This window comes from Nasonia vitripennis (genome assembly GCF_009193385.2).
Source record: "Nasonia vitripennis strain AsymCx chromosome 1 unlocalized genomic scaffold, Nvit_psr_1.1 chr1_random0005, whole genome shotgun sequence".
NCBI classification, from domain to species: Eukaryota; Metazoa; Arthropoda; class Insecta; order Hymenoptera; family Pteromalidae; genus Nasonia; species Nasonia vitripennis.
The window spans coordinates 1,230,069-1,256,823 of record NW_022279591.1 but is presented as its reverse complement, the minus strand read 5'-3'; the positions used below and the strand labels follow the sequence as shown (position 1 = coordinate 1,256,823).

Here is a 26,755-nt window from a genome sequence, read left to right as displayed (position 1 = left end):
TACTCGCTCTCTCCCTGGTGGACGTCCGTCGGAGCTCCCGCCGGCGCCTCCCTGACTCTCGTGGACCTGGTGACGGCTAGCTTCCTCGGCTCTCCCACGCCAATGCTGCTGGTTGCTCTGGTCCTCCGGACAATGATGGCGGACTGGCTAGCTTCCTTCCTCTCGTGCGGATGGTTGCTGGCTCGTCCGGGTGTCGGCACTTGCTCGTGCCAACGCGCTGCACCTATGACTCTCTCACACTCTCGCACACTCGCACAACCTCGGGAGACTCTCCCGATTCTCCTCGCAACAGAGGAGGCCACGTATCTCTCTCGCACGTCGACGTACTCCGTCGACAGTCGTGAGAGAACTCCCCGATTTCCCGCTCGTTCTCGCGCTCACTCTCCACTCGCGCTCGTCGGGCCCGCGCATCTTCCTCGCGCCTGATTGGCTGGCAGTCCGCGCGGATAGCGAGTCGCACATCGGCGCCCACTGATTGGCTCGCGACATGCGGAGGACCAATCAGCGCACGCGCCGTCGAGGCTCACTCACGCGCCAACGATGCTCACTCTCGCGCTAACGTGGACGGTTAGCCGGCCCGTTCCTCGAACTCGAGGTCAGGCTGGCACTGACAACAACAATCCAACTCGCTTGTTTCTTCCGCGCACTCAGAGCTTGGCCGCATCGAACGAGATTCCTCGTATCGACGCGGCTGCGACGTTTGCAACGTCGCAATCCCCTCCCCTTAACAATGCTTCCTCTCTCGGAGAAGTTGGCCTTAAACCTTTTACTGGGTCCTGGGTCCAAACTTTCCTCTTTTCGCAGCATCTCTCCAGCTCCACTCTCTCACTTCCTCTCTTCTCCATTCTCGCTGACTCCTCTCTCGAAGAAGTTGGCCTTAACCCTTTCACTAGGTCCCAGGCCAACACTCTTCTCTCCCCTGCACATCTCTCTAGCACTACTCTCTCACATCCTTTTCTCTCCACCTCCGCTGACTTCTCTCTCTTCTCATTTCCTTCCTCAGCTCTCCGTCTTTCTAGCATTGCCATTTTTCTCCGGCAATCTAGACACAGACCTGAGTGGCTCACTCGTCTGCAAAGTTGTCATGATGTCTGTGGCAATTGCCTACGCGCAGGACATTTCCTTCGTGAATGTCCTTTTTGTTGGCATGCCCAGCAAATCATCTCCGGGCAATTCAATGCCCGGTGCCCCACTTTACAGCAGGTGAAGCACGTACCATCTCCTCGCCTCTCCCCTCGAGCCACGGCATTAGCGGTCGGACGCACCAGGCCGCGCCATACGGTAGCTCTCTTTCTCCTCGTTGAAGCTCTCTTTCTCTCACTCGTCCTCTCCTCAACCTCGATAGAAGGCAACTCGTCACCAGGGCCTGCATGCTCTGTCCTCTCGACTGCAGCGGCTCTCTGGGTCTCTCCTTCCTCCTTGTACGCCGCACCGGGAACGCGCATCTTCTCCGCTGGCAGCGGAGGTGCGTAACGGCTATCTAACTCTTTTAGCCGCTCCCAGCGTCGGCCGTACCTCTCCAACTCCTCCCAGCTGTTGACGCACTTTTCGCCAATAGCTCTCCGGTATTCCGGAAGGAGGTTCTGATATGCGATACGAAGCAAATCACGTTCGGATGGAGGTCGGCGAAAGCGCGAAGCCAGATACTGAAGACTCGCGATATACGCCGCAATCTTCTCTTCTCTGTGCTGCGTTCGCTTGCGCAGATCTTCCTCCAAATCCTCCCGACAATACGGAACCATGTATCGGTGACGAAAGGCCCGGCAGAACATCTCCCATGTTCGTAGGCTCTTTCTCTTCGCCCGATACCAGCGGCTTGCCTGCAACTTGAAAATGCACGGCAACACCGCTAGCAGCTCGCGGTCTGGCACCGCTAACGCTACTCTGCACTCACACAGTCGATCAAAGAACTCCTCCGCCTCCTCGTGATCACTCTCGCCCGAGAACTGGAGTTCCCAATGCTTCAGGAACTCCAAAGCCCTGAGCGAGTCGGCTGATCTTTTCCGGCGTTCGGATGACGTCAGGTTCGCTGAGTTAAACTCGCAGCTCGAGTTAACTTCGAGCTCGCTGTCACTGCTCAGCAAACCTCTCTGTCTCCGTCTCTTTCTCGACGCACTTTTCTCTCTCCTCTCACTCTCCTCCTCCGACTCCTCTTCCGCACTCTTTTCTCCTTGTCCACTCTCCTCCTCCGACTCCTCTTCCGCACTCTTCTCTCTTTGTCCACTCTCCTCCTCCGACTCCTCACCCGAGCTCACACAGCTCCGTTGCATACTCGGCCGACCTCCAGAGTTGCCCCAAGAGACGCGGCGTCGCACCGTTTCGCGCTCTGGCTCTAGCAACTCTTTGTCCGCGTCACCAATATCACTCGTGAACACAGACGGTCTGCCTCTCAGCTGGTCTAGAGTATCTGGGCGAACTGAATCAGCCATTTTGACTGGGGCTCGCAAACATGGCTTTCGCCCTATTCGCTCTTCCTCCATTTTACGCGTCTGTTCTATCGCCTCGACCCGTACCTGCTCTCGCGCCGCCTCCCTCGCCTCCTCACGGACTCGTTGCAGCCGCCGCTCATGCTCTAGCGTGGCTAACTCGTCCCGCAGCTTCGCTCGAGCTTCCAGGAGGGCTTCCTCGTAAGCTTCTTGCCAAGCTACAGAAAGCTCCTCCTCAAAGACTCGAGCTCTCGCATCCTCAAGAGTGAGTCCGCATTCTTCCAACTCTCTCACACGAGCGTCTCTCTCGCTGCGATCGACACTCACTCGGCTCGCATAGCCGCTGTCTACGCTGACGTCTATGCTTGAGCCCGAGCCTCCTCGCAACACATCTCCCTCGGCCACGTCACTGACTGTGCTGGAGGTTGCGCAGGCCGCGGTTCTTGCTATCGTCCTTTCGGACAACCGCAAGTAACCTGGCCGTTCGCACCTCGGGATCACAGTATACACACTGTCTCTCTCACTCGAGCACAAACTCGAAGATCTCTCTTGGCTCTCATTGTCACTCGACAACGAGATCGAGGAGTCTTCTCGCTTCCGACTTCCGTCGAAAAGCTTTACTCGCGAGCCCCGCCGACGACGCTTATGACTAACTGTGTGCCAGTCGTCGCCGTTGGCTGACTCGCTGTCGCTAGAGCGCATGCGTCGCAGCACATCTCGTGGGGACACGGTAGAGCCTCCCACGCTATCACGTTTAGCGTTGGGCTCTACTCCGAGTCCCACTACGAACGGCCGTTTCGTCAGCTGATTCATCGCACAATATGGTGCGACTTCAACAGCTGACGACTGATCGCTGAGCTCTCTTCGCCGTCTCTCTCCACACGAAAAGACGTCAGCAGCTTGCCTCGTGGCCCGCTGCGCATCTTTCCGTCGCTCACACTCCGCGCACTTTACACTAACACTCGCGAAAACACTTTACCTCTCCCTTTCGATGATCGCGAATCCCCACAAGGGATGCCAATTGCGACGCTGTGCCTCCCAACACAGGTGCGCAACACCTAGAGCCTCGCATGCACTAGGATTTTTCTAAACGTAGGATTTGACCGCGATCATCACGTTTGGGAGAACGCTAGGGAGAGGGGAAAATGATCACACACAATGGTTAAGTTTTATTGCACATGTATTTCGCCCAGCCCTTCCCTACAATACGGTGGCTGTAGTGCCTCCCGCGCACAGTTTAGCCACGCAGGGCTTACACTGGGACGCTTAAACACGAGCCACGCTCGTGCAGCAGACGGCGGGCCACAGGCCCAGGTCCAGTCCGCTGACGGCTGACTCTCTCTCTCTCTCTCTCTCTTTCTCTCTCGCGCGCGCGGGCTATGCCTCCCGCTTGTGGCAAGCCCGACCTGCTGCAGCCGCGCAGCTATAGGGTTTTCTCTTGCGCTGTCTCTATCTCACGCACACGCGTTTCCTCGCACTGTTCTCTCTCTCTCTCTCTCTCTCTCTCTCGCGTGCGCTGGCCAGACGCCTCGCGCAGAAGACGTCTTGGTGTGCGCCCGCACTGTACACCAACACCCTGGTCTCTCGAGTTCTCTCTCTCTCTCTAGTGTGCCCGCACCACACTCGTCTCACTCTCGGATCTCTCTCTCTCTCTCTCTCTATCTCTTTCTCTCTCTCTCTCTCTCTCTCTATCTCTTTCTCTCTCTCTCTCTCTCTCTCTCTCTAATACTTTCTTACTCGCTCTCTCCCTGGTGGACGTCCGTCGGAGCTCCCGCCGGCGCCTCCCTGACTCTCGTGGACCTGGTGACGGCTAGCTTCCTCGGCTCTCCCACGCCAATGCTGCTGGTTGCTCTGGTCCTCCGGACAATGATGGCGGACTGGCTAGCTTCCTTCCTCTCGTGCGGATGGTTGCTGGCTCGTCCGGGTGTCGGCACTTGCTCGTGCCAACGCGCTGCACCTATGACTCTCTCACACTCTCGCACACTCGCACAACCTCGGGAGACTCTCCCGATTCTCCTCGCAACAGAGGAGGCCACGTATCTCTCTCGCACGTCGACGTACTCCGTCGACAGTCGTGAGAGAACTCCCCGATTTCCCGCTCGTTCTCGCGCTCACTCTCCACTCGCGCTCGTCGGGCCCGCGCATCTTCCTCGCGCCTGATTGGCTGGCAGTCCGCGCGGATAGCGAGTCGCACATCGGCGCCCACTGATTGGCTCGCGACATGCGGAGGACCAATCAGCGCGCGCGCCGTCGAGGCTCACTCACGCGCCAACGATGCTCACTCTCGCGCTAACGTGGACGGTTAGCCGGCCCGTTCCTCGAACTCGAGGTCAGGCTGGCACTGACAACAACAATCCAACTCGCTTGTTTCTTCCGCGCACTCAGAGCTTGGCCGCATCGAACGAGATTCCTCGTATCGACGCGGCTGCGACGTTTGCAACGTCGCACGTCTTAAAACTACAGAGGCTCGTGAATACAGGAATCCGGTACATCTATGGTGTAAGGAGAGATGAGCACATCTCCCCTTACAGACGGGAGCTGCAGTGGCTAACCACTGACGGGCGCAGGATGTACTTCACAGTCTGCTTCCTTCGTAAATTGTTTAACTCGGTCGTACCATCATACGTACTAGCCTTTTTTGACTTCCGCGTCTCGCTCCGGCCTGTGAGGGGCGAGGTGACACCTCTGGAAATACCTGCCTTCGCGACTGAGACGCTGAGGAACTCGTTTCATATCAGCGCCTCATACTTATGGAATAGCCTGCCATCTCACATCAGAAACACCTCATCTACTGTCATCTTCTGAAAACTTGCTAAAGATCACTACTTTTAACTCGAAAACACATAACTCATACACACTCACGTACACGCACACACCTACTCATTCTCGCGCTATTCATTTCCACCATCGGTACCCTTTTACACTATACATGATCTAAACACGCCTCAACTTACTGCATTCTACTTTCACCTCATAATGCTGAATCTTATTACTGTACAACATAATGTACGCAAATAAAAACTATGTAATCTAATCTAATCTAATCTCTCTCTCTCTCTCTCTCTCTCTCTCTCTCTCTCTCTCTCTCTCTCTCTCTCTCTCTCTCTCTCGGAGAAGAAGTGTTGAGGAAAATCTTAAAAAGACCATAGCGTGACTTTGTTTATGGGGTCGTCGAAACAGCCCCATCCGCAATGTCAGCCGTTTGTCGGATTCACACCGACTAAACCCATCCTTTTTACGGCCAGATGAAAAACACCCAACCGTACCAAGGAACGCCCTCTTTGCCTTGATCGACCCTTGGTAAAGGCGCTCGTAGCTCCATTTTCTGTGCCCTTGTTCCCCGCGGTACGACCGTCTAGTAGTGCTTCGCGGGGTGGGGGGGGGGGGGGGCGAAAGGCTTTTACGCCCTCTTGTAATTGATGTGGTCGTCATCACGTCTTCTTCTTTCTGCGTCGTCCGGTCGTCTGCTTCGTGTGGCATCGTCCGGCTATCCTCTGGACAGCCTCAACCTGACACGGCTCAGTGACCTTCGTCTAGCTACATTTTTATTCCGCTGTTTCGCCTTGTCTTTGCCTTTTTTCTCTTCGTCATTTCTAACCTTCTTGAGGATGGTCCTTACGTAGTTGTTTACTGCGTTCCAACCATCCTTCGACGTCAACATAGTTGTCATTATTGACTCAGGTGTCACTCTAGTCTGGAGATAACACTCGAGTTCTTCTCGCTCCATTTGGTATTGCGAACAGTCACAGAGAACATGCTCCGCATCTTCGTTAGCGTCCAAACACGCTGGGCAGTTCGGACTGTCCTCTAATTTAAATCGGTGCAAATAAGCCCAGAAGCATCCGTGCCCGGTTAAAAACTGTGTAAGGTAGTAGTTGACCTCCCCATGTTCTCTTCCAGTCCAATCCTCTATTTTTGATATAAGGCGATGTGTCCATCGTCCTTTGTCACTAACATCCCATCTTGTTTGCCATTCGGCCATTGTCTTCTTTCTTGCTGCATCCCAGATCTCCTTCTGAGTTTTGTCACTTGTTCTTCTTTTAGTTTGGAATACTTCCCATCGCCAATAGGTCAATCGGCGGCATACCAGCAATAATATACACCGCATTGTCCGATACTGTACGGTAAGTGGACGCCACTCTTAGTGCACTTCGTCTGTACACAGTGGTTAGCATTCGGGCATACGATTTCACCCGCATCGCATCTGCCCATATTGGGGCTCCATATAGCATAATCGATGTAGTTACACTGGCTAAGAGTAACCTTCACTTCTGAGTTGGGCCTCCTACATTTGGCATCAATTGTGATAGAGCAGCGCCGACTTTTGCTGCTTCATCGCTGACTATTTCCAGATGTTGTTTGAAAGTTAGTCTTGCATCGCTGGTGATGCCCAAGTACTTGATGGTTGGTTGAGAAGCTCATGTCCATCTACCGTCAGTTTAATTTCCTCCATCGTCTTCCTACTAGAGATAAGAATAACTTCCGTTTTGTGGCTGGCTAGTTCCAGACCCGTCTCCGTTAGCCAGTCTTGTATTATACGGGTCGCCTCTTCTGTCACCTCTTCTTTATGTTTCGCTACTACCACTAGTGCTATGTCGTCAGCAAAGCCCAAGACTGTTGCTCCTTCAAGTAATTATAGGCTTAGTAACCCATTGTACATGATGTTTTACGCCAGTATTAATTATATTAACAAAATTAACAATAAAATAATAATGATTGAATTTTTTTATTTACATTTGTAATATAATGTAAATTGTAGGACTATAACAGTCATAACATTCATATTCTGTACTGAAATGTAATACATAATACAATATTAACTTATATTAAATGATAATGCTATCTGAAATCTTTAGCAATAAAGAAAATGAAAACAACTGAAGAAAACAGTTATGAACTGCAGATGACAGCATAAAAATGTCGGAATCAAGACACAGACAACAATAATTTTCTGTCGTCTTCAGTTTTATCTAGTTTGCTAGAGTTTTTTTCAGTTAGTCGCGCATGAAATGGGCCTTTTTTCATGCCTAAAAGTAGCGTAGAAAATCGTCCATTCCAAGCGTTTTAGAAAAAGTTTGAGCTCAAGCGGGGAGAAAATTTTTTCTCTTCCCTCTGTTAATATCCGTTTTTTAAATTTCTTAAATTTTCTCAAATTTTTTAATTGTTTCAAATGTTTCAAATTTCTCAAATTTTTTGTATACTTTCACGCGTAAAAAAGTCCCTTTCATGCCCTTGTTGGAAAAAACACGGTGTGCAACACGGCAATAAAAGCTATGTCAGACTTGGGTGAGGTGTTTTCAGCACTCGTCTACGTCTCGGGCTAGATCGGACGTAGCTTATTTTCTCCCCTTGTTGCACAATGTACTATTGATATAGTGTGCGTAAAATGTACTATTACGCACGCTCCGCGAGCGTTGAAGCACATTTTCCGCCCCTGTATCGGAAAATAACGTTCGATACACTTCCAAAATTAATTTTTAAAATTGTATAAATAGATAAAATTAAGTTGTTAATAATCGAATGACACTTTATTGATTGTGGAATCACTATGAGTTTCTCACCTAGAATTTTTATGTCTAATATTTCAAAATCAAAATATTGCTCAAAATGCTTCAGTGCATCTGTTTTTGAATACGGTTTTACTACTTGAATAATAATTTTCAATTATAACAAACTTTATAAGAGTATTTTAGAAGTAAATTCTACACAAGAGTGTGACCTATTGTTGTTAAATTCATCCGACAATAGTTTATGTGATTTTGTATGGTTTTTCAGTGTAGTAAAATGATAAAAAATCAGTGTAAAGAATATAGAAGTAAAAAATATGCGTGTAAAATTTTTTCATGTAGAAAAATATGTTTGTGTAGAGTTTTTACGTGTACAGTTTGTTTGATGTTAATAAAATAATTAGCAGCAACCCTTTGATCTAGACAAAAACTACAGATTACATTTTGTATGCATAAAACTATGCAGCATTCGTCATTTCATATTCACAAACACACAACTTTGAAAAAAGAGTATACCTAGACAAATAACTATTTGCAGCATCCCTTTTATCTCGACCAAAACTGCAGATTTCATCATCTGAGATGAATGTGCGTCATTTCATATTCATAAACACATAGCTTTAAAAAAGGACATATATGCACAAATAATTATTTGTATTATCCCTTTTATGTAAATCGAATCTGCAGATAACATCTTGTGATAGGCATAAATACATACAGTATTTGTCATTTCATATTCTCAAACAGATAGCTGTAAATGAAAGATCATATCTGCACAAAAAATTATTCGTAGCATTCTTTTGATCTCGACCAAAACAGGAAATTACAGCTTTTGATATGCATGAAACCATACAGCTTTCGTCAATTCATAATCCTAAACACATAGCTTTGAAAAAAGAACATACCTGCACAAATAACTATTTGCAGCATCCCTTTTATCTTGAATAAAGTTGGAGATTTCATTATCTGAGATGCATGTGCGTCTTTTGTGATAGACATAAATACATTCAGCATTGGTCATTTCATATTTACAAACACATATCTTTAACAGAAAGATTATACTTGCACTAATAACTATTTGCAGCATGCCTTTCATCTGGACCGAATCTTTCTATAATCATGATTTTTTTTTAAAAGATTCAAAATTTAGTTTTCGAGTTAAAATAATTTCAAAAATTTGCGCTTTATGGTGTGTAATAAAAAAATGACGAACAATAATATAAATTTTCCGCAGTTAAAAGATAGGTAATTTTATTCTCTTTCAGGTACGTATCAAGCAATTTACTTTCATCAACATTCCCAATAACTTTATTATAAAAAACTGAAATCTCAAAAATAAAAAATCGATATAAAAAAAAAATGGGTCCAGAAAATGTAAAAACGGACTGTTATCCCGCTATGTACTAGTAAAAACAAAGAAAATGAGACTTGGTGGATTAAAATCTACCGAGTAGAAGCTGAGCTAGAGGCGATACAAACGAACACACACACACACACACACACACACACACATCCGTACGGACATTTTCAGAAAACACTATTTTTCGACTTAAAATGTCTCAAAACATATTTCCTACATGTTTTTACACAAACTCCAAAAATTACTATTACAAGGCTTCCTTAGGAAGGAAGCAAAAACAGTATATCTACACAAATAATTATTCGCAGCATCCCTTTCATCTGGAATTTTGGAGTGTTTTTACAAAACTGACCAAATATAATTTTTTTCTGAATTGTTTTTACAAATTCGAATCTACCTGGACTAAATCATTAATATTTTTTTGGTAGGATCGTATATTTTTATCATATGTACCTGTCTATACCATTGAATAGTTTGTTATTCATAAAATACATAAAGTTTTGTGGAAAAAATGCAAAAAATCCGGATGGACGGACAGACGGACATGTGGACATTCTTTTAGTTCTTTTACTGCTAAAAACTAATTAAAATTTGATACATTTAACATTTTTTTCGGTAACCTGAATGATTTAAGTTTAAAGAACATTTCAACCGTAAAATAGATTTAATTTTTTTTACGAGTTTTAGAGGCTTTTTACATAATCGACTAAATATAAATTTTTAATATAGTGTAGAAATGCATGACATTGAATTCAATAGGCCTAAACGTATGAACATATTACCCCGCGTCAACGTTATATTTTCCTATATATATATATATATATATATCCTACAATATCGTTAGCAGCACAGACATTTGTGAGAAAAGTATTTATATCTCGCAAAGACCAATTCAACCATGTAATAGGGACCTTCATTAGAAATTTCGGGGAATCTAAATGATACCTGTGTTTTTATACCCGTAGTCCGAAATCGCTAAAGTCATCGCTACGTTCCTCTGGTGCTCTCGCTTCTACAGATCTCTCTTCGCTGCTGTCTTCGGCTGTATCTACGCCATCTTCCATGCCGCCTTCAATTTAATCAACAGTTTGCTATTCTAAAATTTCAATATTTTCTCTTATGATCCTTTTATATTCTACTTTCAAGAGTTTTTTTTATAATTAGTGATGCACCATATAGTTTTTAAAAAGTATGCTAATGATTTTAGTAATGCTTATTTACATATATTTGCAGAAAAAAAAGCTAAATATAATTTGATAAATAATATGTATTTAAAAGAATTTAAAATGAAATTTTAAACTTACAACTTGAGTTTCATTTAAATTTGAAAATTGAATTTTATTTAATGTAAATTGAAAATTATTATGCGGGATGAATATTAAATAAAACCAATCTTGCATATTTCATATTTATTCTATATAAAATAACGATATGATCACTGGATACAGTTTTTGCATAGAATTAACAATTTATGGCTTTCTTTGTGTAATTTTATTCAAATAATTTTCAGCTTCTTGAGTATTAAACGCTCCCGTATTCGGGAATCGTAGAAATGGCTTGTTATCTATTAGAATAAATTAGATATCAGATAATTTATATTATTGAACCAATTCATATTAGTAAATGAATGAGTTATCTGCTTCAAATGACACTTCATATTGAAGAGTTTGAAATCATTGGCCCTCATTAAACTGTGTATCAGACACGTCATCTAAGACTGTAGGTGCTGTCTCCTGCTGCTGTTATGGGCAGAGCATATTCATTGTGCCATCCATATCTTCCTCCTCAGAGGAGAGGATTACACCTGAAAATTAAAATTCAATTTTTATTTATAGTTTATTGGCGTAATTTTTTTTTTTTTTAATTTAGAAAAAAGCTCGGAATTGCTGGACCGTATTGTGACCACACTATTTGCCCTTCAACTCGAAGTAACAGCTATCCCTGAAGCGGAGGCAAATGACGAAATCATTTTAACAATCACCACAGAAGAATTACTGGCTGTATGCAAAAGAATTAGGAACAACAAGGCTCCAGGCCTGGATGGCATACCTAGGCTAGCTAGGGCAAGATACACGAGGCACTACAGAAAAAAGAGGTACCCGCATACATAAAAAGGATTATGTCTGACTACCTGAAAAACCCTTTTGTATGACAGAGAGCGGCACGAAAACCTATCAAGTAACCGGAGGGGTCCACAAGGGACAGTGCATGGCCGATTATTGTGGAACATCATGTACGATGGAGTACTTAGGCTAGAGCTACACAGAGGGGCAACGGTTGTAGGGTTTGCAGATGACATTGCAGTAGTGGTAGTAACAAATCAAAAGGAATTGGTGACGGAAATCGCTAAGCAGTAGGTATAATCCACGATTGGCTAAAGCAGACTGGAATTGAACTTGCTAGTCATAAAACGGAGGCTATCCTTATATCGACTGTCGAAAATGAGAAGCAGCTAGTCCAGATATAGTTTCAGAATGCAGAAAATCGCTTCGGAATGCAGCTACTCCAGAAAATTTCTTCAGGAGGCAGCTACTCCAGAAAACGAGCCAGAAAGCAGCTGCTCCAGAAAGTGTATCAGAAAGCAGGAAGTCAAGAAAATCGTCCAACAATCAGATTCCTTTTTCGAGTAGCAAGAAGCAGCTAATTCAGAGCTAGTTTAAAAACGAGACAATTTAGCGCGCGAGTCAATAAGTAGACATCCCAGACAACTTTAAAGTATTCGATTAGGTAGGAATCGATAGTGTTCAAGCGCGGGGGGCTGCTCACACGCGCCGTAAGGCATGGGGCTCTTTTTACGTGCTCCGGCAATCTCATTGTTTCTTTCGCGAGATAGAATCTTGAAAAGTGATTCTGTCACACTTTAGAACGCGATAAGTAAATTTTGCAGGGAATTACAGCTACATCCACTTGATCATCATCCTTTATGTTGGGGGTGAAAATTATAAAACGAGGCTTTAAAATAATTTTTAAAAAACGATGAAAAAATATTCGCAAGTGGTTTTCGAGTCCTTTCGAACTCGATAACCGTGCTGCTATCATCCCCCATTCTAAGGGTGGAAATAGGGGTGCGGGGGTGAAAAGTTCAAAAAAAAAATCGCCGGATAAAAATTATTTCAATTTTCGGTAACAATTATTCTAAAGGAGAATAAAATGTTTGGACAACATTTTTTTCACCCCTGCTTGTGTCGATCGTATCACGAAAACACTATTTTCGTGAAAAATGGACACCATTTTTGTTCCATAAATAGGGTGACCTTTGATCATTATTATACGTTACAGTCATACTTTTTCGCGCAAGCGAAGTCACTGCTGACATAGGTAATTTTTTTGTAGTCCCTTTTTATAAATATTCTATTCTTTTAGGCACGACCGCAATACGGAAGTGCCTTATAGTTTCGTGCGCGAAAAATGTGTGAGATGCGATGTCTCACGCAATTTTTGATTGATCGGGCTGAAATTTTGAAGGGGTCTCCTCTTGCACAAACTAGAAAACTAATTTTTTTATCCCGATCCTTTACGGTTTTTATGCGGTTTCATTTTCACACACTCACACTCGTCTACTCCATTGTATCATCTCACACACTCTTACTCAATACACGTTTTATACCTTTATTTTACATACTATTGCAAGTTTTCGTACAACATAATCTAATTAATAAAAATCATAAACTATTAAACGGTCTACGAGACAAGTATTGTAGTTATAGACATTGAATGAATCCTGCATTTTTTCCCTTACGTAAAATCTTACATTTGTTAGCTTACCTGAATCAAGCCGCCTCTGCCGGCGTAATAAAATTACCTATCTTTTTACCGCAGAAAATTTATATTATCGTTCGTCGTTTTTTTTTATTACACATTATAAAGCGCAAATTTATTAAATTGTTTTAACTCGAAAACTAAATTTTGAATCTTTCTAAAAAAAATCATGATTATTGAAAGTTATTAGAAGTATACTTCACTTTAATTTTAAGTCATTTCACGTAAAAGATCCTGATATAAACTTTAACAACTGAAAAAAGTCGTTTTTCTACGTGGCGCGGTAACTGGAGTAAAAAGGCATTAATTAAGTTCAAATTTTTGATTTAGTTAGCATTATATAGCATCTTGATCCCTTTTTTAGGGTTGTTTACGAAACCAGTTAGTTTCACAGAAATTAAGCTTCAAAATTTTGTTTCTCACTCTGTATACTTTGCATAATTGAAAACTGTATCGCTTATACCTCTGACATTCTCACAGTGGCGGGTGGGTTAAGTAATTTTAACTTTAATGTGCGGGTGCATGGCAATTGGCGTTCGCGGCTACCTCAGACATACTGCCATCTTGCGTCAGTATTCGCAGGCGGCGGCAGCAACGCCGGCGGTGCGGTGCGTATACGGCTGCTCTCCGTTACTCGAAGCCATCGAAGGTATTATCTTTGAATATACCGGGGGTATACCGGAGGTATACTAGGCGCATACCAGGGGTATACTGGAAGTACCCTAGGGTATACTGAGAATACTCGAGGATATACCGAAGATACCCGAGGGTACCTGAGAGTATTTTGGGCTATCTTGGATATCATGACAGTGCGGCCAACGCGACAAATTCCCCCACATATGTGATAAATACTATATACTAGACAAATGCACGTGCACCTACATTTAATTAGCTACGCGAGCTATGCGAAAGAAAGATAGGGAGAGAGAGAGAGAGAGAGAGAGAGAGAGAGAGATGTAATTATATATATATATATATATATATATATATATATATATATATATATATATATATATATATATGTGTAATTGATTCGAAATAATTTTATTCATTAAACAAAAAAACTTAGTAGAATTATATATGAATTAAAAACAATTCTGATATTAAGCAATACATAATGTTGAAGGAAGCTACGTGCTAAAGAATTGGCGGCGGTTTTTCGTAACTAGTTGAAAAATATTACTATACTAAGTGAACAAAATTCTATTGTATAGCATTTTTGGTACGATGTATGCCACTTTATAAAATACACTAAGCTATCCGATTTATTTTAAATACTATATCATTCACAACGCTTTTAATGATTTCAGCTACTATTATTAAATGGAAAAATGAATGATATACATCCAAATGGAGTTGCAATGTTACATACCATTCATCGTCACAAAGAAATTTTAAAAGATTATAATTTGGAATTTAGAAAAATAATAAATAATTATGTTGCTCGAAAAAATCAAGAAGAGCTTCTAAATGAACCACTTATCGAAAAAGGGTAACTTATTATTGTATAAGATTTTACAATTGTCACATAAAATTATTATGTCACATAGAATTTTTTTATTTAGATATAACAATTTTCCTGGTTTAAATCGTCGAGACATGTTCTTCAAAGAAAATCAACATATACACAAGTTAGTAATATTATTTTATTTAAATATTTTCATTACCAGACATAAGTGTACAAAGCAATATTTTTTTTAGTTCTGATAAGTTAATTAACGACCAAATCAATATCGCCATGGAAGCCAGGGATCATTTGATGGCTCAACGCTATACTTTTAAGCGTATACAAACAAGATTTAATAACCTTGCAAATCGTGTTCCAGCAGTTAATAGTTTAATTCAAAGAATAAATTTGCGTAAACGCAGAGACTCTGTGCTACTTGGTTTTATTATCGGAATTTGTACATTTTTAATATTATTTTATTCATTCCATTGACATAATGATTTTAAATCTAAAAAAAGATTCAAGCGTTGTATTTGCTACGTAACATATACATATAAATATTCATTTTCCTAAAAACAATAGATTTTTTACTTCTTGACTTGCAAAATCCTTTTCAATGAAGGTTAAAAAATAAAAATATTAGCATGATAAAAATAAGCAGTCTGAATTTTTTAATCACTAACGGCGTTAGATGTGCTTTGCGCCTAACAATTCATTCAAAAGACACAAAAGCAGGCTATCTCTTTTGGCATCAGACTAAAATTTAATTCATCCTAAAAGTCTGAGATTTGAAATCTATTCATATATCGCGCGCCAAAATGAACATGCATGTTTTATAGGTTATGTCTCACACGCACCGTTAAATGAAACTTTGAATAGCCCGACCGTCGGCCATGACACTTTCCATAAGAAATACATCGAAAGTGTCATGGCCGACGGGTGGGATATTCAAAGTTTTATTTAACGGAGTGTGTACACTATAATGTGTACACTAGAATCATTCTTAGGAAATAATTTATTACAACCATTATTGCTTTAAATTTTGCGTTTTCATTAAAATTAAAATACAACTGTGAATTCCAAATCGACCAAAATACGCGCGCTTTTTTGACAGATCAATCAGACGACAAATGGAACTCTTTCAAGATGAAGCAATCGAAACTTTTTGGTAGGATTATTCAAGCAACTTCAGCATTTATATTTAAATTTTTTTCCATATTATAAACCATTCGCAAATTTAAAAAATGAGTTTTCTATAGTAACTCCTTTATTTATTGAATTATTTTACCATAGCAACCTTAGGCGTGCAACTTAACAAAAGGTTGCAAACGCAATATAACATCCAGCTTTAAGAGGACACAACACATTTAAATCTTGAAAAAAATAATTATGAGTAAAAATGACAAAATTAAAGTAAAACATTTGCTTCAAAAGCTTTATCTAGTTCATTATGGCTTTTGTTCCTACTATAATTATTTTTACAATATGAAGAGGAGTTCCAATATTCAAATAATTCACTTTGATTTTGTCATTTTTACTCATATTTTTTTTTCGGGATTTAAAGGTGTATTTTCCCCTCATAGTTAGATTGATTATAGGGTACACTATTTTCTTTCAATAATGAAATATTCTTGTAACTTAGTGAATTTTGTATATTTTATAAAGAAAATGGTTTTGAATAAAAAAAAAAAACTATTTGTACAGGGCAAAATAAGTTATACTACGGAATTTTCTGTAATTGCATATCTTCAGAAAAAAACTTAACCAAAGTAATAAGGTTAGGCGCGTTTGATGTTTTACCTATCATCATGCATGTCAATAATTTTGTTTACAGTGAAATTACAGATTAAAAAACAACTGAGATCAATTATAAAAAGTCAAGTTTACAATCATATTATTTTATTTATAATACGGAAAACAAAAAATCATCATGTTTAATTGAGGTCTTTTTATAATTGATCTCAGTTGTTTTTTAATCTGTAATTTCACTGTAAACAAAATTATTGACATGCATGATGATACGCAAAACATCAAACGCGCCTAACCTTTTTACTTTGGTTGAGTTTTTTTTAGAGTTTTCATGTCTTTTTGAGCGAACTTATTGAAATACCTAAAACTTGTTCTAAAAATAAAATACATAACGATGGGGTTCAGGTAGTGCATACCCTCGCAGAAAATACGCCATAAGATATGGCCTGTCGATAACTAGTGGCCATATTTTCTTAGCATAATATGTCAGAATACTTTGACATAATATGCCCAAATTATGTTGAGTACTTGATCCACTAATGGGTTTATAACCTAAAATTCATAAAGCTAATAATTAAAGTTACTTTAAATCAGTAAATTTTAAAATCATTGACGTTTAAAAAAAGGTTTTTACAACAAATTTTGAAAATAAAAGGTAATATGTTAGGAATGGCAATCGTGCAGGTAAGAGTACTTTACTTGTGGACTATCCATTAGCATCCACACACGAAACGAGTTAAGCGGACATAACGTAGAGTCCGTAGGACACCGAAGTGTCACAAGCGACTTGCCTGCAACTACCGTAAGTACAGCGGACACTCACACGTCCGCCAAACGCAGTCTAGGACAGAATACCGTCCGCACGCTAAATACGCGTCCGCGCAGACCAGCAGCGTGGGACATCCTCAATTGCACAGTCCGCGCACTTAACTTTAGTAACAGAACAGGCTCTCGAGCCGAAGGCTAGTTCTCGCAAATAAATAATTATTTGTAAAACTCGCGGAGCCCGTCCTACTATCTAGTACGGTCTTTACAAAATGGCATCCCTTGTGGCATCCCCTAAAGAAGTCTTTAGATTAGATTTTTTTTAAGTTTTAGAAATTTTAAAGTATTACAAGATTTTTAGACGTTTTAGAAATTTAGAGTTTTAGAAAATTTTACCGGAAGTTAGAATTTTTTTGTAATTAAACTAAAATATAAGAAAAATGGCGCAAGATTTAAACCAGACCAGAGAGGATATTTTCGCGATGGCGAACGTGGAAGCCAGAATAAAGGCTCTGGACCAATTTTATCGCATCCAGCAAGCAGAACGGGACCGACAAATGTTGGACGTGTCCCGCAGCGTCCTGGTAGCGAACCAGACTCAGAGTATAGCCCGAGCGGTCATGCACATTCCCGAGTACGACGGGACTAACATGCATCTGTTCGGCGTAATTATAGACGCAGAAAAGTTGATATTCGAGATATTGATGAAACGTGGCAAGCTGATCTTGTCGAGGTGATACCTTACGCTCGAGACAATAAGAACTATAAGTATATGCTCACAGTAATTGAAATTTTCCCAAATATGCATGGGCAGTTCCAATCAAGCAGAAGACTGGAAAAGATGTAGCAGCAGCGATGCTGTCTATTTTGAAGCAAGGACGCGTTCCGAAAAATTTACAAACTGATCGTGGCAAGGAATTCTATAATAAAAAATTTGAAAATCTCATGAAACGATATAAAATACACCTCTACTCTATCTATAGCAATCTGAAAGCTTCAATCTGTGAACGTTTTAATCGTACACTTAAAACTCGAATATGGAAACTGTTTAGTTTGAATGGAAATCATAAATGGTTGCAAATTTTATCAAGTTTATTAAATCAATATAATGATTCTAAGCATCGAACAATTGGCATTAAACCTAGAAATGTCACAGTTGATAATGCATCTAGTATATATGACAAAATCAAGAAGCGAAAAGTTCCAAATTCATTATTTAAATGTGCTAAATTGAAACCCTATTGCAAAATCTCACGTGAGATCTTACATAAGATCTCACCTGAGATCTCATGCCAAAATCTCATCTGTAATTTTGGTCCGGAAGCTGCTGGATCCTCTTATTTAATAAAAAATAAGGTTTTTAATAGTGGAAGTCGCCTATAAGGAGGTGCTCCTACTAAGAAGAGTTAAAAGAAACTAGGTTTCGAAGCATTTTAGATGTTTTTTCGATTTTTAAAAATTCCTCATCTGAAATCTCACCTTAGATGTCACCTGAGATCTCGGGTGAGATTTTAGATGAGATATTTTTAAAAATCGAAAAAATGTCTAAAATGCTTTGAAACCTAGTTTTTTAACTTATTTGGGGGGAGGTTCCTCCTTATAGGCAACTACCAATATTAAAAAACTCATTTTTGAATAAATAAGAGGATCCGGCAGCTTCCGGACCAAAATAATAGATGAGATTTTGGCATGAGATCTCAGGTGAGATCTCATGTAAGATCTCACGTGAGATTTTGCAATAGGGAAGTAGGTGATAGAGTTCAAGTAAGTAAAAGTAAACAGATTTTTGAGAAAGGTTGTACACCCAACTGGTCTACTGAGATTTTTACTGTTAATCGAATACATCATACGGCTCCATATACTTATCTCCTGAAAGACTATCAAAATCGACCGATAGCTGGAGGATTTTATGAAGAACTACAAAAAACGAAGTGTTCGGATGTCTATTTGATAGAACAAGTTGTTAAAAAGCGCGGTAATAATTACTATGGTTAGGATTCAATGATACACATAATAGTTGATTCGATGATACACATAACATACCCACTTAAATTATGAAAAACCACTGGAATTATTCTTGAATCTTGATAGTTCAAACTACATCCAGCATGAGCAGATCCTCGATATTTTGAGGTTAAGTGACAGTGATCATGAACTTTAATTCTACCATCCATCGATTTTTCACAAATATGACAGGTATCTGACTCGTTTTAAAAGATATGTGTTGTTCTAAACTAAGATTTTCCATTGGTATAGGATTTCCATATATATTATCTATTTGTTCTGCTATCAATTTCAATTCCTTAGCAAACCACAGTGCTGATTCTTCTCCTCGATAACTGCTAAATATTGCATTGAAGCATGCCATCCATGCTCATCCAGAGGTCTTCGTAGACTTGTACAATGCATGTCTGGAAGAGCGAACATTCCTCACAAACTTAAAGAAACAGCGTCTGGTGCTACTGCCAAAAGGAAAGAAGCTACCCCAGGATTCCTCATCATACAGACCGCTCTGCATGTTGGACACTGGGTAAGATCCTGGAACGCATAATCTGCGTCAAAATGGATCATTTTATAGAAGGAAAAGGTGGATTAGCGGAACACCAATATGGCTTTAGGAAGAATCGTTCAACCCTGGACGCAGTTAGCCTAGTGATCGACACTGCGCAAACAGCGATAGAGGGGAAAAGATGGAAGGGAGGAAAGAAGAAGTACTGCGCCATAGTTACATTGGATGTCAAAAATTCATTCAATTCAGCCAAATGGAGTGAAATACACGAAACACTCCGGAAACAGGATGTACCCTTATATATAAGAAGAATGATGTTCGACTATTTGAAGGACTGAATCCTATTATATGACACGGAGGACGGTACCAAGATCTATAAAGTTACAGGAGGCGTACCCCAAGGGTCGGTGCTTGGCCCACCGACGTGGAACATCATGTACGATGAGGTACTAAGACTACAATTACCTGAAGGAGCAACAGTCGTGGGCTTCGCTGACGACATAGCAGTATTGGTAGTAGCGAAACATAAAGAAGAGATGACAGAAATAGCGGAAGAGGCGACTCGTATAATACACGAATGGCTAACGGAGACGAGTCTGGAACTAGTCAGCCACAAAACGGAAATTATTATTTTTATCTCTAGTAGGAAGAAGATGGAGGAAAATAAACTGACGGTAGATGGACATGAGATAGCTTCTCAACCAACCATCAAGTACTTGGGCATCACCATCGATGCAAGACTAACTTTCAAACAACATCTGGGAATAGTCAGCGATAAAGCAGCAAAAGTCAGAGCTGCTCTATCACGATTGATGCCAAATGTAGGAGGCTGCAAATGTGATTCTAAATATTGTTGAGTAGAAAAAAAGTGTAGACATCAGTCACATATGTGAATCTTCTTCTGTGTATGTGTCAGACTACTACTCACCAATCTTGATATATTTTTAATGTAAACGTAATGATAATCGTTACAATTCATGATACTATCATCATCATTATCGTACATATATTTTCCAGCTTTAATCAAAAGGAGATTAATATGATTTGCTTTCTTTTCAAACGTAAGATGAAATGGTACAATCTTTCGGCCATCTAAACCAAAAACATATACTGAAATTTCATTATTTGGCTTGTCGAATTTAGATACTTGTTTTAAAGATACTGGAAATTCAATTCCTTTCATATTTAATTCTCCATCAAATCTGACTTAATTAATGACTTTGTCAGGATGATCTTGGCGAGAAACTGGATGAAGCGCGGACAAAATTGCCCACTTAAAACATTGATTATCTGTATTTTTAACATTTATACAAGCTTTTTTTCTTTAATAAATTTAGGTAATGGTATATGTATATGAACTACCACCTCGCATTGCGTTTAACTTGTTCATATTTAGTTGAATATTGATAATTGAATCTAATGTCCAGCCGGAATCCTTATCTTGAAATTCTTTGATCGCATGTAAAAGAGGCATTTTAACGTTCTCAATAAACCACTGTTTTAATGTGGTTGATAAGAAAATTTCTGCATTAGATGTACTAAAATTTTTCACCTCGATTATATCACCTTCAGCGCTTAACTTTTTAAACTTACACAATAAAACCGTATTTATTTTTAAAGCGTTTTCATACTGTTTTAAAATGCTCTATATACGTCTTGTAAAAAGCTGAGATGAGTCATCTAAAAATGCACTAATATCGATATGCACAATATTAGCAATAACGCTTGTACGCATGCGATTTTTAAAAGCACTATTTAAATTAATCCATTTTATACGTTGACTCAAACTTTTTGTGATTGTTCCACCTTTTTTAACTACTAAAATATTAAGTTTTACGCGAATATACTCCACTCTTGCTGTAATGTGTAAAACACTTTGCTTTTGCTGCACTCTTAGACTGCTATTATTCAAGACTTTTCGCATAGTTTTGAGAGCAAGCTTGTAATGTTTTTTCCGTCGATCAAATACCTCTTTTGGGTTATGAGACTTTAGAAGATTAGCTGCTTTTTCTAAAAACTTCAAGTAAGTAACACATTCGTCAACTAACGTCGTCATGATTTACTTTTTTGTGTACACGAGAGAAAAGAAAGTAAATCTGCGAAGCTGTAGCACTCCTTATATTCCTTGTTATTCAAGGTCAAAGTATGATTGTGGGGAATTAATTCAAGGTTATTGTAACAAGTCAGTGGGCATAAATTAAAGGTCATTATAGAAGTTAGTAGAAGGGATTCTTACAAGGTAATTAATACGAATTCATAAAAGAGTAATGACGCCTGTATGACTGCTACCAACCAAGCACAAGAATGCAGCGCCTAAACTAATATCATTTAAACTCATAATTAGACATTCATAGTATTCAGCTACGGTTTAAATCTATGATAAATCAACTTTTACAAACAATTATAATTTTCAACAAGAAATTATCAGAGATTTTAGATTTTAGATCAGAGTAATTAGATTTTTTTATAATTAGCTTTTTATATTATAAAAAATTATGTATAGTAACATAAATAAGAACAGATTGTTTGAATATGTAATTTCTTTTAATTTTAATGTATAAAAACATACAAAAAGTATAATTAAGTTTATATAATAATCAATGTTAAATTATGCTAAATAACTTATTTAATTAATATAGCACTTGGGTAGAAAAATGCTATAAACTTAAATGACAACTATAAAAATTATAAAATTATATAATTAAATCTTTGCACACACACATACACACAGATAAACTCTGCTACGTTTTTTAGGAATTTCATAAGGTGGATTATCAATAATATTAGCTATCAATAGGATAGCAGCCGGCTATCAATAAATCTTTTTTATTATTAGGAGAGGAATATTTATAGGAGAGCTTTTTGTTAATGGTTTTGATATAAATTGTTTTTTATTAAAATGAAGAGGAATGTTTACTGGGATTATTGACTTTAATATTGGCTTACGAGGGTTTGTTAGTGCGCTATATAAAATCGGGGAGGATAATGCTGGTGTTATATAAGAAGGTGTTATAGGGACGGAGGGATTTAAACAAGATTCAGACTTCGATAATGAGCATGGCTCCGGAGCGGATGGTGTAGGGAGTGACTTCAATATCTTATCATATTCGTTGGTTTCATCGTTACTAATCTAAAAAAATACATGATGTTTAAATATTGTTCAACAGTAAAAGAAATAATGTGTTGAAAGCAAAGAAAAAGTTTACTTACTCCAACAGGCATTTTTGATACTCCATTAAAATATTCGAGATCAAACTTTGAGAAAAGTATCTCAGCATCATCGATACTCATATACTTATTTAGTTGAACAAACTGCGGTGAATAAGGCATGGTGGTGGCATTTGTAGGTGAATACTACTGTTCCTGTAGAAAACAAAAACGAAAAAGCTTATTAATCTTAACGATAACTAAGATATATAAATACATGATGATAAAGAGAAAATGTGTAATACCTGATGATGTTCTTCAAGGGCCTGCTTCGACCACGGCTCCAGCTGCAACTCTGGTTGTAGATCGAGCTGCGGCTCCAGCTGCAGCCTAGATTTTATATCGAGCTGCGGCTCTGACTTAAGATTGTGCTGCAGCTCTGACTGTAGATCGAGCTTTTGCTCCGACTGTACATCGAGCTGCGGCTCTGACTTTAGATCGGGCTGCAGATCTGACTGTAGATCAAGCTTCTGCTCCGACTGTAGATCAAGCTTCTGCTCCGACTATAGATCGAGCTGCGGCTCTTCAAGTGGCTCCTGCAGCTCTTACACCTATAATATAAAAAATATGAATAAGTCAATCAAATTCCACATACACGCGCGTACTCGTACACGTACAAATACACACACGCATACATACAGTTTCCTCTGTGGTGCTATAGGTAAGTCAAGAAGCAGTAGTGAGTTGCTCTGCTATCTTTGTACTTTTCCTAATATTTTCTTCACTCCTCGGAGTGTTTTCTTACAGCGGAAAGGACCCCCCAAACGGCTCTTATGCTCGCGCTAAAAAAATCATAATCTCTGTGCCTTTTATGAGCCTGGAGGGAATTTTCCGCTAACTGTCGACGACATAACCTACAATTTCTGCCGCCTCTGTCACCGAATCTGGGACAACTGCAGCGATTTACTCTCGTCGCTCTGAGGGGATTTCTGGCCAGCGGCGTTCTCAGCGCAGCAACATCTTGCTTCTATGCGCGTCTTGCGTATTTTCGCTGCATCTTCTGAGGTCAGATCTGCACATATATATATATATATATATATATATATATATATATATATATATATATCTCGCTCAATAAGTGCGAAATCATCGCCGCGATCGAGGATCGATATTCTGCCGCAAGAGTGTAACACTATCGCAACTCATATTACTTGAGCAACAGTTGGTAGCACTGACTCGGCCCACGCGCATGTGCAATCTGGTAGCTCTCAACGCGCCAGATTTGAATTTAAATTTAAATTTTTGTAGAGCGGGAAATTCAAATGTTCGTTCGTAACCAGTACCTAGTTGTCTCTAGTCACCATTCATTTATGTAATTATTTGTCTATTTATTTATTGCTTGACGAAACTCTGTTGCCTATTTTGTTTTACTCTCTGACACTTATTTATTTATTTATTTATTGACCTATTTATCTATTTATTTATTTAAGAAAAGTGTAGGAATGTCACACGCGCAGGCGCTATAATTCGTCACTGCAAAATCTGTTCTGCAACATTTCACAATGTTTGCATAACTTGGCATGTCACAGACAAAGGCAACTATATATGTCAAGCTTGTAAAATTAAAAAGAAAGACAACACGATAAAAACGCAACGAAAATCTGCGCCTAGACTAGAATTAGAAAAGGATAAAGATAAAGGAGATTATAACATTAAAAATAAAAAGACTGATGTAAATATTACTGATGTAAATAATACTGGCGAAAATGTTAATAATTCTAATGTGAACAAGACTGACATCTCGATTACGAATGACACAAACAACAATGTTTCCCTGAGGGAAGAATTTTCTGCCTCGACGCCGGCCGTCTCTACTAGTAAAGCCAGTGATGGGAAGCGCGCCCAGATCAACTCTCCGGTGGATATGGGTGCGCTTCGCTATTGCACACTGCCATCATCCATGCTTACTCTCTTTAGTAACCAGTTCGAGCTCATTGAGAGATCAGTTGATGATCTCAAAACTCTGCTTGTGGGGAGGCTTGATGCCATCAGCCAGAGATCAGATCCTGCCCCAGCAGCACTGGAGATGGTTGACAGGGTGGTGGAGAGGGTTTCATTACTCGAGGAGAGAATTGAAAAGCAGGTGTCTAAGCTGAAAGACCTGCAAAATGATCGCCTTCTGCTCTCTCAAGAAAATAAAGCCCTTCGGGAGAGTCTTGATGACGCTATGCGAGTGAGGCATAGAGTAGAGACTCGCATAAATGCTGATGATGGCGGTTCTTGTACTAGTCGTAACCTTAGTCGTAATCTTAGTCTTAGTCTTAGTAATAGTAGTAACAAAAATGATAATGATAGAGACAGTAGCAGCGCGGATATATGTATCGCGGAGGCGTCTCGAGTCTTCGTCTCGCTCAGGGATTGTGAATCTGTTGACGCGAGCGCCTCCACGTCGACTAATACAGATGGCTTTAGGGTCAGTAAAGGTCGACGTCACACCCGGGCTCGTAAACATCGAGGGGAGGGTCGGGAACACTCTGCTGGCGTGCGCTCCTCTCCGACGGACGGGATGAGCGGTGGAGAGTCGACTGCAGAGATAATCATCTCTAGTATTTCTGACTGTCCGGAACAAGAACATGGGGACGTGGCCCACGCAGTCCTCGCTACTGTTCTGCCGTCCGTTGCTAGGGATGACGTTGTGTCTACGAGGTTACTCCGTCCAAATACGCAAGTGGCAACGGTCGGCGGGCGCCCTTCGCCATGGGTTGTCCGTCTATCGAGCCACAATTAACAATGAGATAATCGAATCACGATCACGTGTGCGGGTAGGCGCGCTCCGTACAACTTATATATGCAAGTTCAAGGTTAGCGCACACATAAGTAGGGGATTCGCGGCCTTGATTGCGCGCGCATTTGATTCACGCGAAAAGAGGGGGAGCTGGCGCGCGGCCTTCGCCGTGTACGAACGCTGGAGGTGGCGGATGACGCGAGAGCGGGAAGCCGTGGGTGACCTCGGATGTGTGCGTGAGTAGGAGATGGCGGGTGACCTCGCGCGAGAGCGGGAGGTGTCCTTCACTGCGCGCGCATAAGATTCGCGAACAGGTGGGATTGACTTTCATCTCGGCCTATAAAATCGGTTGCAGACCGCCAGTGTGCACACTCGACTTTGTGCGTTCAGTGAATTCTCTTTTGTGCTATATAAAGATTAAGTGTATAATTCTATATATGCAGTTATAGTGAATAAAATAAAATTAATTGTTTCATATTATATATTTTTTTACAGATCAACAAAACCATGGATGTATTAAATCTGGCTGGAAAAACTCCAAGTTACCTTCCAATTAAAAATTGAGAGACTTGGAAGTTAATAAATCGTATTTGATTACAGGCGTGAAAAAAATTGCTGCTAGGTTTGCAATGAAAATTGTGTTACAGCTAGATTCTTTGTTTGATGTTTTCTTACCAACTAAAGTTAATGCTATACTCGTTGAAAAAGAAGAGGCGTACAGTAATTTTAAAGAAGATACTCAAAAACGAGAAGTTAGATTAAAATATCTAGGCAATTGTCTAATTGAATTTATTTAATGGACGTTTAAGAAGAATAAAAAGCCGCTTAGTAAATTTAAGACATTTTGTAAACGAATATAAACTATTATTATATCCTAATACTGATAATTTTATAATTTTTGTTTAAATATATGTATTAATTTTACCTGCAAATTTTATTTATTTAAACTATACTCCTCTTCATTCCAAATTCAGTTGATCTGATGAATTATTCATTATATTATATAAAACAGTGTTATTGTGTAATTAATATAAAGTGAATATAAAAAAAGTGATTGTGAAAGTAGGGGAGCTGGACTCGCAAAAAAAAATCAGTGATTAATATTTTAATAAACATCAAGGTTGTAGTGAGACTCGGAGTGATTAATATTTTTAATAAACATCAAGTTTGTAGTGAGACTCGGCCCACGGGCAGCAGCCTGTAATCGTGAAGAAAAAATCGGGACGCGAGATTCGGGTATTGGGTCTATTATAAGCAGCCAGATGCTTATATACTCGTGAGTTACAGACGTCGGCATGGCA

At 40.1% G+C, this 26,755-nt stretch overlaps 1 protein-coding gene and 1 long non-coding RNA gene across 8 annotated transcripts in view; one reads left to right on the top strand and one right to left on the bottom strand.

Moving 5' to 3' along the window:
- LOC100678873 (Golgi SNAP receptor complex member 1) overlaps positions 1–26,538 on the top strand; it is a 72,174-nt gene extending 45,636 nt beyond the window's left edge. For 5 of the 7 annotated variants that reach the window (XR_004345128.1, XM_031921430.2, XM_032601327.1 and 2 more), the window contains 3 exons: positions 14,363–14,544; positions 14,618–14,683; positions 14,754–15,078. Coding sequence is in view for 5 of the 7 variants with exons in the window: in XM_031921430.2 (XP_031777290.1) it covers positions 14,363–14,544; positions 14,618–14,683; positions 14,754–14,991 (486 nt within the window). In the remaining 2 variants the exon portion in view is untranslated. Of the gene's footprint in view, positions 1–14,362; positions 14,545–14,617; positions 14,684–14,753; positions 15,079–25,949 lie in introns of those variants that run through there. The other 2 variants (XR_004345129.1, XM_031921442.2) reach the window with 2 other exon arrangements.
- LOC107981688 lies at positions 22,177–23,740 on the bottom strand. Its single transcript, XR_001729510.2, has 3 exons — positions 22,975–23,740; positions 22,733–22,885; positions 22,177–22,652 (listed from the first exon to the last, which is right to left on the bottom strand). It is a non-coding gene; the product is annotated as an uncharacterized LOC107981688 (long non-coding RNA).
- Positions 26,539–26,755: the final 217 nt, after the last annotated feature.